At 35.4% G+C, this 12,118-nt stretch overlaps 1 protein-coding gene across 1 annotated transcript in view; it reads right to left on the bottom strand.

Moving 5' to 3' along the window:
- Positions 1 to 12,118, bottom strand: part of DNAH14 (dynein axonemal heavy chain 14) — a 311,703-nt gene that overhangs the window by 133,668 nt on the left and 165,917 nt on the right. Inside the window, 1 exon segment of the mRNA XM_041749477.1 lies at positions 1,151 to 1,235. Coding sequence (XP_041605411.1) covers positions 1,151 to 1,235 — 85 coding nt within the window.

Below are 12,118 nucleotides of genomic sequence, written 5' to 3'. Positions count from 1 at the left end.
AACAAAAATTGAAAACAACATATATGTCTATCAACAGGTTGTAAGTTGTAACATATTTATACAATGGCCTATTAGCAGTGAAATGAATGAAGAATCCTTATATCCAATGAATTAATCATAGGAACATAACACTGAACAAAAAAATGTAAGTCATACAAGAACATAGCAACTCTACTAAAGTTTAAAAACATGCAAAGGTGAAAAATATATTGTTTGGAAATATATTGATAAACACAAAATCCAGGTTAGTAGTCACCTCCAATGATGAGATGGCATAAGATCTAGATAGGTACACAGAGGACTTCAAAGATAGATTATAAAGTTTTTCTAGAATTGTGTGGTGTATATAGGGATGATTGTGTATTATTCCTTATATCTTGCACATACTTCACAAATATTCTTTTATGGCTACTCACAGCCTAATAAAAATTTAAAATAATTTATTGTTGCCATGTTGAGAATGGGCTGGAAGAACTGGGAAAACCAACTGGGAGACTCTTGCTACAGGACAGGCAGGAAACAGTGATGGTTTGGGCAGGATGTGGAATTGAAGGCAGAGTTGACAGGCAGAGTAAAAACCATATTGAAATGTTGTCATTTAAAAGAAAATGTGATGTGAATGTGTCAGGGCCTCGTACCTTTTAATGGAATGTAGAAAGGCCTCAGCTGTGGCTCTCCTGTCCATTTTTGTAAAATGGCAGACTTGTAGAGATAGTAATTTCTGTAGCTATAATCTATTGAGCACTTACTATGTACCAGGCACTATTCTAGACATGTAGCACATTGCATTATTATCTAGTTTTATAAATGAGAAAACCAAAGCTTAAAAATAAATTGGTAACTGGATCAACATTTCTCAGCTCATAAATGGCAGATTCATGAAATAAACTCATGTCAATTTTATTCCTTTCTCAATTATGTACAGAATCTGCACAAATGTATTCATATTATCCATTTAAGCTGGCACCAAAATCTAATGATCTTATATTAAATACACAAGGACTCTATCTAAGCTGCAATAAAATACATTTAAGTGGATTTTGTTACTCTGAAGTCACAAAAGTCCTGGTTTATTGACAGGTAATCCTGTGCTTGCTTAAGTGTCTGGGATCTAGTAGGTACTTAAGCATGTCTGTGGAATGTAACTGACCTCTTTTTTGTATTCTTGAACTTGACAGAAACTTTTGAATATGAAGAATGTGTCTTCTCGGTTGGAATGTCCTTCAAATCTTCACCTTAACAAGGAAAGAGTATTTTTCCACAGTGAACAAGAGACCCAAAATTTATCTGGTTACTTAGTGAGGTTTAACCTTCAAAATTGTTTGTAAATCATCACAGAACATCTTTCTTTCACATGCATTAGCAAGTAGCTACCTTATCAGACTTCAGTGAGAGTTACCTTTCTAAGAGGAGCAGAGAATGTACCTGTAATTGTCTAAAACGATTATTTATTTGAAGCATAAATTGACACTTTTTTCTTCTACCAACTTTTTTGTAAGTCTGATTGTTCCAACAGGAAAACTTTAGAATATTCAGGTAACTACCTCCAAATATGGCATACATTACAAACTAAATAGTAAATGGGTCCTAATGAAGAGCAGAGTAGAATGAAAGCTGTATAATTTCAAATGATAAATTTACTAAAACAAACATCAAACAGGCGCACTTTAGGCAGGATGTATTCCTCTCCCTGGTTCCTGTCACCCTCCTGTTTAGTCCAGATCATGCAGGTCACAGAGGAGCACAAAGGGTGATTGATTATTAGGTTCTTCCTTCTAGCTTATTTTGTCTTTCATAATGTTTGTTTTCTTTGTATGAAAATAATATAGGCTTCTTGTAGAACTTATCATTCTATAGAATGATAGGTTAACACACTGATAGGTTAACAATGATTAAGTGTTGATGCATTTGAGCACTGGGTGTTATATGTTGGCAAATCGAACTCCAATTAAAAAAAATGTTGATGCATTATGGTCCTTTATATAAATACATAGTATTCAAATACTATATTTTAAAATTTAAACTCAAATCAAAAGTTAAAAAGAGAGTTGTCTTCTCATTCTGCTTTTTAAGTCTGTCTTCATGTCTTTCCATTGAAACATAACATTGTTGCACCATGGTTTATGAAGCTATTCTATTGATGGAATTCAGATTATTGTTGTTTTATGATTATAAATAATGCTGCTATAAATAAAGTTCCTTGTGCACAAATCTGTACACTTCTGTGACTATTTCCTTATAATGAATTCATTCCTGGAATAAGAGATTCTAGGACACAGTACATTGATTTTTAAACATTTTTTTTATTTGAGAGAGAGCAGAGTGAGAGAGAGCACAAGTTGGAGGAGAGGCAGAGGGAGAAGCAAAATCCCTGCTGAGCAGGGAGCCCAACATGGGACTCGATACTAGGACCCTGGGATCATGACCTGAGCCGAAGGCAGACAGTTAACTGACTGAGCCATCAGGTGCCCCTATATTGATATTTTTAACATATATTGCCAGATGGCTCACCAAGAAAGGCTGAATCAATATATACCTCAAACAGCTTCTGTGAGAGTTTATATGTTGATACATTCTGGTCATTGATGTGTTTTCTCCATTTGAAAATATTAGATGAAAATTTTATGCTATTTTCTTTTTTTTTTTTAAAGATTTTATTTATTTTTTCATGAGAGACACACAGAAAGAGGCAGAGACATAGGCAGAGGGAGAGGGAGAAGCAGGCTTCCTGTGGGGAACCTGATGTGGGACTCTATTTCAGGACTCTGGGATCATGCTCTGAGCCAAAGGCAGATGCTCAACCACTGAGCCACCCAGGCATCCCTATGCTATTCTATTTTTTATTTTCGAATAAATGTTTCTTTATCTATAAGGTTAAACATTTCCTTAAGGATTTTATTTATTGGAAATGTTACTAGTTTTGAAAAGACAGGGATTTTTTTACCTGTTCTCCTCTCTATCCTTCTAGCCACTGATAGCTTAGCTGAGAATGTTCAGGAAGGATACCCCATCTATGCACATATCGTAGGATGTGGAATGGTTCTATGATAGTAGGCATGCCATTGGATATTTGAAGCTTTTTAGAAGGTCCTGAAAAACTGTGAGGAATAATTTTAAGAACCCATTTTATTAGGTGAAATATATTTAATGTCATGATTTACCACTTTAAACCATTAAGTGTGCAGTTCAATGGCATCACATACATTTAATTTTTGTGCAACCATCCCCACCATCCATCTCTAGAACCTTCCATCATCTCATACTGAAACTCTGTACCCATTAAACAATAACTCCCCATTCCTTTTCCCCCCAGGCCCTGGTAATCTCTACTCTAATTTCTGTTCCTATCAATTTACTTTTTCTTGTACCTCATATAAATGGATCCTTACAACATTTGCCCTTCTGTGACTGGCTTATCTCACTCAGCATGATGTCCTTAAGGTTCGTTCATCTGTGCTGTAGTGACAGATTTCCTTTCTTTTTATGGCTGAGTAATATCCTTTTTTCTGCAGTAGACAGTTGAGTTGTTTCTATCCCTTGGTATTGTGAATAGTACTGTTATGAACATGGGTGAGCAAATATCTGTGACAGTCTTTGCTTCAATTCTTTTGTGTATATACTCAGAAGGGGAATTGCTGGGTCAAGTGATAAGTTCATGTTCAATTTGCTTACAAATGGTCATACTGTTGTCCACAGTGGCTGCATCATTCCACATTATCACCAACAATGCAAAGGGTTCCAATTTCTCCATGTTCATGTCATGTTATTTTCTGATTTTTAAAAATTTTTATAATAGCTATCCTAATGGGTGTGAAGTGATATCTCATTGTGGTTTTGATTTAATACGTTTGGCTTTTGCATTTGTTTTTTTAAAAGATTTTATTTATTTATTCATGAAAGACAGAGAGAGAGAGGGGGGCAGAGGGAGAATCAGGCTCCATGCAGGGAGCCTGACGTGGGACTTGATTCCACATCCCCAGGATCACAGCATGGGCTGAAGGCATTAAACCACTGAGCCACCCAGGCTGCCCTACGTTTAATTTTTCACATGCTTCTTGGCCATTTATATAGTTTTTGAGATATGTCCATTCAGGTCTTTTGCCCATTCTTAAATCAGGTTATCCTTTGTTTTTAAACTGAAAGAGTTCTTTATATATTCTGGATATTAATCCTTTATCAGATATGTAATCTGAAAATAATTTCTCCCAGTCTGAACCTTTTTACACTATTGACAATTTAAACTAAAAATAAAACTGTAACATGGTTAAAAAAATATACAATATCTTTATGATATTTTTCATAAAAAGCACTACTGAGTTTTGCCCATTGATCTAATATCTGGTGAACGTGCTGCAATCTCCAATTCTAATCAAATCCTGATTTTTGTTTTTGTTATAATAAATATGATTATAGCCTCTGCCAACAATAACAACTTTTCCTCTTCCTATTTCTTAAAACTTTTTTCCCCTCTGTTGTTTAATTGACTGGTATCATGAAGGCCGTGTTGGATACTAATAGGAGTAAACACAGTATTAATAGGAAATGTTGGAGAAGGCCATTGAGAGGACGTGACTGTTGTCTGACCTGCAGCTGAACCCCAAGGAACTGGGCATTTGTTACGCTCTGTTTTTATCCTCAGAATGCACATTCTGCCTCCTGTTCCCATGTTACGAGCCACTTCAGGTATACCATTTTGAGAGAGCAATGGGTCATTGAGACCATCCAGAATGAATAGAGACTGAATCCTATTAAGGCCTCTATAGAAACCTGTAAGGTTCTTATGTGTTGATGTGGGGATCCACTCATCCTGTAGTCATTCAAGACAAGCCTTGGCTAAGTTCCCTTGCTTATTAAACAAGTAAGTTCCCTTGCTTATTAAAACTGCCACCCACCAACCTAGACTGGTCTGCCTCTTTCTTTGGTCTTTTCCTGCTTCCATGTGTAAGGGCTGGTTTTGAATTTCATCCAGGAAACTCCTGAGGTAACAAACTGACAATTGGTCAGTCAGTCAGTCAGGAGACCAAAGAAATTAGACTTGGGAACAAGGCATCTGTCAGGGGACATTCCAAGTTAGCCATGAGCCTCTGTGGGGAGGGATGGCCCACATGTTAGATGTTTACCAACTGCCACAGGAGTATGAGGAAATGCTGACAATGCTGGCTGTTTGAGAAACTGCACAGCACTGCAGCAAAGAAGGGATGTGAGCGGCTGCTGCTGTGGGCTGGCCTGTATTGTGGGCAGCTGGGTGGGCCACTGATGCCTAACCAGAGTCTGAAGCTTGAGTTAGAAAGTTACAAGAACCCAGGTTAGCAAAGGATGTGCAGCTGTCCACCACTCTGCTAGTTTTGGGGCTGGCAGACAGGCAGGATAGGTGGAGACTTCAGCGTGCCATTTTACAAAGCAGGAAGACACAAGGTCCACAGAGTAAGGTCTGCACCCTCTGACAAATCCTGATGGGGAATCAGAGGTAGAATAAGAGGTAGAATCACTGACAAAATGAGGATAGCAAAGGGGAGGAGGTTATGCTGAATGACAGTGAACAGATGGAACTGCCCCATATCGCCTGACCCCTAAGACAAAGAGAAATTTTAAACAGTAATTACTCTGGACTTCTGATAACAAACATATGCCAAAACTTACAATGTCTCTCTGTCCCTTGAAAATGTAAATTTGATCATATCTTTAAAATGTAAGCCTCCTGGGAGAGAGAACTAAAGCAGTACCCACACTCATCTGAGCTTTGTGAAATCCAGAGGGCTCTGGAAGCTTCCTCATCCCAAATCCAGGCCTCACCCTCCATGAGAAAACTTGACAAACACAAATCTTAAGTCCTCTCCACAAATACTAGTTCAAAGCTTTTGGCCCTTTGGGTAGGTAACCATAAATTGTTCCATCTGCCACAGACACAATTTGAACCTAACTGTTATTTGTAAACAAGAGAGTTTCATTTTGTTTTACCAGATTCGTGGATAAATTTTACTATTAGAGCTATAGGGTCTCTGTGTCTGTTTGTATGTTTATGTTATGTGTACGGCCATACTACGTATAGATAACATTTTTCTATATCTAGATAACATTGTCAAAACTAATTTTTAAAAGATATTATTTACTAGAGAGAGTGCATGAAGTGGGGGAGCAGAGGGAGAGGGGGAAGCAGACTCCCCGCTGAGCAGGGAGCCCAATGTGGGGCTTGATTCCACGACCCAGAGATCATGACCTGAGCCAAAGGCAGGAACCCAAATAATTGGAGCCACCCAGGTGCCTTCAAAATTAATTTATAAAAGATCTCTATTTGATTGCCTTAAAGGAAAATAAGCTTTAATATCAAGAATGAACTTAGGTGAAACTAAAATTTAATTTTCTTTCATCTGCTAAAAGGACAAAGTTTTCTGGGACTATTGATTTGTTCCTGATAGGATTATAGAAGGATTTTCTTTACCTTTTATTTTAAGTAATCTCCCTAGAAAACAAAGATTCTGGGAGCCTCTGGGTAGCTCAGTTAGTTAAGTGTCTGCCTTTGTCTCAGGTCATCTCAGGGTCCTGGGATTGAGTCCTGCATCAGGTTTCTTGCTCAGTGGGGAGTCTACTTCTCTCTCTCCCTCTGCTTCTTCACCTTGCTTGTGCTCTCTCTCTCTCTCTCTTGCTCTCGCTCTCTCAAATAAATAACATCTTAAAAAAAAAGGAAAAAAAACAAAGATTCTGTGTTTTACCAAATAATCTCCCGGGATCAATGTTATCAGGTCTTTGATTACTTAAGAAAATGGAGTCTTCTCTACTAAAAGGGCGAAGTATTTTTTTTTTTTTACAACTACATAGCTTTTTATATTTGCCTCAAGTTTTTGTCATTTGGTTAAATTAATAACTAAATATTGTTTCACAAGGATATGATCCTTTTTAATCAAGTATTTGAAAACTTTGTGAAATTTCTGATAAACTTCCCCAAATCAAATTCTAAATGAAGACTTTTTGACCTTAAAATAAGTTTCAGATTTTTCTTTTTCTTTTTTTTTTTTTTTAAATATTTATTTATGGTAGACATAGAGAGAGAGGCAGAGACACAGGAGGAGGAAGAAGCAGGCTCCATGCCGGGAGCCTGACGCGGGATTCGATCCCGGGACTCCAGGATCGCGCCCTGGGCCAAATGCAGGTGCTAAACCGCTGAGCCACCCAGGGATCCCAAGTTTCAGATTTTCAAGAGGGTCCCTGGACCATTTCAAAAGATTTGATATTTCTCCCTATAAAAGTGAGATCTTCAACTAATTAGGCTTATTTGATATACTGAATTACACAGAAAGCATTATCAAATAAAAGTGTTACTAAATTTTCTTTAGGTTATATATAAACATATATATATATTATTAATGTAAATATTCTAAAAATTATATGAAATTCCTAAAAATCTTATGAATTAGTATAATGTTATCATTTTAGTTTTTTTTTAATTTTTATTTATTTAAAAAAAATTTTTTTTTATTTATTTATGATAGTCACACACACAGAGAGAGAGAGGCAGAGACACAGGCAGAGGGAGAAGCAGGCTCCATGCACCGGGAGCCCGACGTGGGATTCGATCCTGGGTCTCCAGGATCGCGCCCTGGGCCAAAGGCAGGCGCCAAACCGCTGCGCCACCCAGGGATCCCCATTTTAGTTATTTTTAAAAAGGATATTTAAAAAATCACCAAATTTCCATGTTAATTGCATTATAATGAACTCTCATCAAATCTTTAACCACAGCTGTTTTTAAGTCTTTTGTCACTTATAGACAGTTATGGTTTTACTCTAATGCTTCATGTTCCAGGAGAGCCAGAGAAAAGACTCTATCATAAAGTACAGGTTTCTGATAGCTAAGATTATACCACCAAATTCAGTAAGAATTTACAGTACTCCAATATAAAGCTGATGAATTCATAAAACTGAAACCAAAAGATCAAGATCAACACAAGTAATTATACTGAACTAAATGACCTGATGAGGATGATTATAATTTTTATGACTTTTTGTTTAAAATATTGTTGGTTCTTTTATAGTTTTATTTTTTCTGACTTAAAAAAGGAAACTTTTTCTCATTTCTCTTAGCAAATCAGCAATTTGCTAACCCATACCTTTGTTAACAAAGATAAAACATTTATATTTTTTCTACCTGTCTAATCCCTCCAGAATTCAAAAACTTTTTTTTATTAGAGAGAGTGCATGCATGCAAGTAGGGAGAGGGGGCAGAGGGAGAGAGAGAATCTTAAGCAGGCTCCACACCCCAGCAAGGAGCCCAACATGGGGCTCGATCTCATGACCCTGAGATCATGACCTGAGTCAAAATCAAGAATTGGAGGCTTAACACACTGATTCACCCTTGCACACCACGACTTTTCCTTTTACAGATCATTTGGGAAAGTTTATATTTTACTTCAAAATTATCCATCTCAAATAGGTTTTCAAATTTATTGACATCTCACTAATATGGAAAACCAGACAGATATAGACTACTACCTCCCACTCCAACACTTAAGTATGGAAACAACTATAATAACAATTAACCATAGCTGAGCTAAAAGAAGGGGGAGGAGCTCCTTCAAATGTGTACACACATGAAAAAGTATTTGGCCAGAAAAAAGAATGAGATCTTGCCATTTGTGGTAACACGGATGGACCTAGAGGGTATTGTGATGAGTGACATAAGTCAGACAGAGAAAGACAAATATGGTATGATTTCACTTACATGTGGAACATAAAAGACAAACACATTTTAAAGAAGCAGAAACAGATCCATAAATACAGAGCACTGATGACTGTTAGAGAGGAGAGGGTGGGGGGGATGGGCAGAGTGGGTGAAGGGGAGTGGGAGACACAGGTTTCCAGTTATGGAATAAACATATCATGGGATGGAGGGTGCAGCACAGGGAATATAGTCTATGGAACTGTCATGATGTTGTGTGGTGACAGATGGCAGCTACACTCGTGGTGAGCACAGCATAATGTGTAGAGCTGTCAGATTACTATGCTGTATACCTGAACCTAATATAACACTGTGTGTCAACTACACTCAAAAAGACAGAAATTTTTAAAAATTGATAAAGTACAATTAAAATCTGAAAGACAATAGATAGCAAATCTGTTCAAATGGTATAAGAAGGAAAACTATGAGAATAAAACCATGAAAAAAATAAATTTTTTCTTCATTATTATTGTATCTATATAAGAAGATGGATGTTAACCGAACCTAATGTATTAATCATTTCACAATAGATATAAATCAAACCATCATGCTGTGTGTCTTAAACTTATTCAGTGATGGATGTCATGATATCTCAATAAAATTGTAAAATAAATCTCAAATCATCAAACAATTCTTTTTACTGGAAGTGTGGATTTGAAAACTTACCATTCTGTCAGTTTTTGATTTAAATATTTTGAGGTCATGTTGTTAATTATGTAATATTATGTATTGTTAATACATAAATGGCTCATAATTGTATTATTTTCTTAGTAGATAGTTACGATTACCAACAGAAAATGCCCTTCCTTTTTCCCTCCAGTGTTTTTTAAAAAATATTTTATTTATTTATTTATTCATGAGAGACACAGGCAGAGGGAGAAGCAGGCTCTCCACGGAAAGCCTCATGTGGGACTTGATCCCGGAACTCCAGGATCATGACCTAAGGCAGACGCTCAACCACTGAACCACCTAGGCATTCCCTCTCCAGGGTTTTTAGCTTACAACTCCTTTTGTCTCCTATTACTATTGCCAACCCGTATATAGATGAATATGTACATATAAAACATACATGCAGGTACTGTTGATGGTTTTCTTGTATATATTTTCCATTACTTTGCTTTCAGTCTTTATTTCATTATGATTTAAGTGTGTCTTTTATAGTAGCGTTGAAAAATTGAATTTGAGAATCTATCTTCATTGCAATCGTGATATATTTATCATTTTATTTGCAGTGTTTAAACACGTTGTTTCTCCCTTTTCTTAAGTTTCATTATTTTGACTGCTGTTTTTGTTGAACTGTTTTACCTTCATAGTATGACAGCTATATATTTCATAAAAAATACTTATTGTGCAATAGACAAAAGTATATAAAAAGTATAAATTAAACAATAAATGTTTTTTAATACTCCATCCAGCTTAGGATATGAAGCATCACGAATATATCTGTAGACCTCTGGCTACCATTCTCTGTTGACATTCCTGTTTCCTGTAGATGTTATCAGGTTGAATTTGTTGTTTTATTATTTTCATGAGCAATGAAAATAATTTCAGTAGTAAGTCTCTTTAAAATACATAGTTTCAAAAAAAAATACATAGTTTCACTTTCTATGACTTTAAAAATTTACATAAATTGTGTCAAATGTATGTACTTGTACAGTTTGCTTTATTCTACTCATTATGTTTGTGGATCATCAAGCATGTTGATACATGTAGCTTTTAATCCATGTACTTTATATATATTGGATATTTTGTTGGTTATTTGTGTTATAGTCTGGGGCTTGTCTTTCAAATTTTTTATGCTTTTTGAGAAACACATAGTTTTAATTTTATACGGAAAAATATGCCAAGTATAAATCCATCAATTCAATATCATGAACAAATCCTACTATATTTCCTTCTAAAAATTCTCAAGTATCATTTTTTTCAACTAGACACTTTAATCTACCAGATTTATTTTTGTGTTTAGCAGAGGCCAAAAGCCCTTTTAAAAAAATACAGATAATTAATTGATCCAACATAATTAAAATGTTTATTCTTATTCATCTGTTGTGCTACTTTTGTCATTTATTTTGTTTAAATCATCTCTGTTTTTCATGTTTTTTTTAACCCCAGATATTTCTTCTGAGATAATTTTCATTCTACCTGAAGCACATACTTCAGAAGTTCCTTTAATTATGGTCTGTTATGGTGAACTCTCTCAAATGTTTTGTCTGAAAATACAAGTGGTCTTTATTGTTTTAAAATGGAAGGCAAACTGACTACCACTTTTGAATTAATAGTCACTTTTTTCTCAGCCTATTATAGATTGTTTTCTGGCTTCCTTTTTTGTTGTTGAAAAGTCTCTTGTCAATCCAATTACGATTCCTTAGTAGGTAATCCATCCTTTTCCTCTACCTTTCAAATGTATTCTTGTCTTTGGTGCTCAGTATTTTCATGTTGGTAAATGTAGGTGAGTGTTTCACTTTGTCTTGCTTGAGATTTGTTTCACTTTCTGTACTGAGAATATATGTATTTTATCAGTTCTGGAAAATTCTCACACATCTACTTTTTGCATATAGCTTTTTCCTCAGGATTTTTTCTGGAACTCCAAACAAATATATGTGAGGATTTCTCTGTCTCAATCTGCCTTGTCTTTTAACCTGTCATAGTGCCATATTTTTTTATATATTGGTCTGCTAATTACCTTTTTAGCATTACATAAAACTGAGTCAGCATTAGCACATCCACTCAGTTTTCCATTCATTGACTAGCATTTTTAGAAGTCATATTTATTTTTCATATTGTTGAATAGTTTTTTGTAGTCTCAAAGTGCTCTTGTATTTATCTGATGTTATGTAATATATAGCATTACATATTAAATAAATGGTCCAAATGCTCCAGCTGAAAGCCAGAGACCATCAGATGATAACAAAGTGACAACCAAATACAGGCTGTCAACAGGAAAGGCACTTCAAACGTGAAAACATAGGTTAGAAGTAAAAGAATGGAAAGCAGTATAGCAGAAGTGGCTATGTCAATATCAGGCAAAGTTGATTTTAGAGAAAGGGTAATTACTTAGAGATAAAGAAATAATTAACAAGGATTCAGTTCATTAAGAAGAGAATACATCTAAATGTAGGCACCTAATAACAGCTTCAACATACACAAAGGGAAAACTTGCAGAACTAAAAAGGGATACACAGACAAACCACAATTGCAGATTGAGATTTTAATACTCCTTTTTCATTATAATGGATAAGAATGTGTAAAAGGAAAATTAGAAAGGATATTGAAAATTTGAGCAAAACTATCAACTAGACTAAGTTGATATTTATAGAATATTTCATTCAACAAATGAAGAATACTTCTTGTTTTCAAGTGCACAGTTATATTCACCCAGACAGGTAACTTCTGGGCTATAAAACAAAT

The sequence above is a fragment of the Vulpes lagopus genome, chromosome 1 (assembly GCF_018345385.1).
Source record: "Vulpes lagopus strain Blue_001 chromosome 1, ASM1834538v1, whole genome shotgun sequence".
NCBI lineage: Eukaryota > Metazoa > Chordata > Mammalia > Carnivora > Canidae > Vulpes > Vulpes lagopus.
Note: the sequence above shows the minus strand (reverse complement) of the source record. Positions and strands in the feature narration are given on the sequence as shown.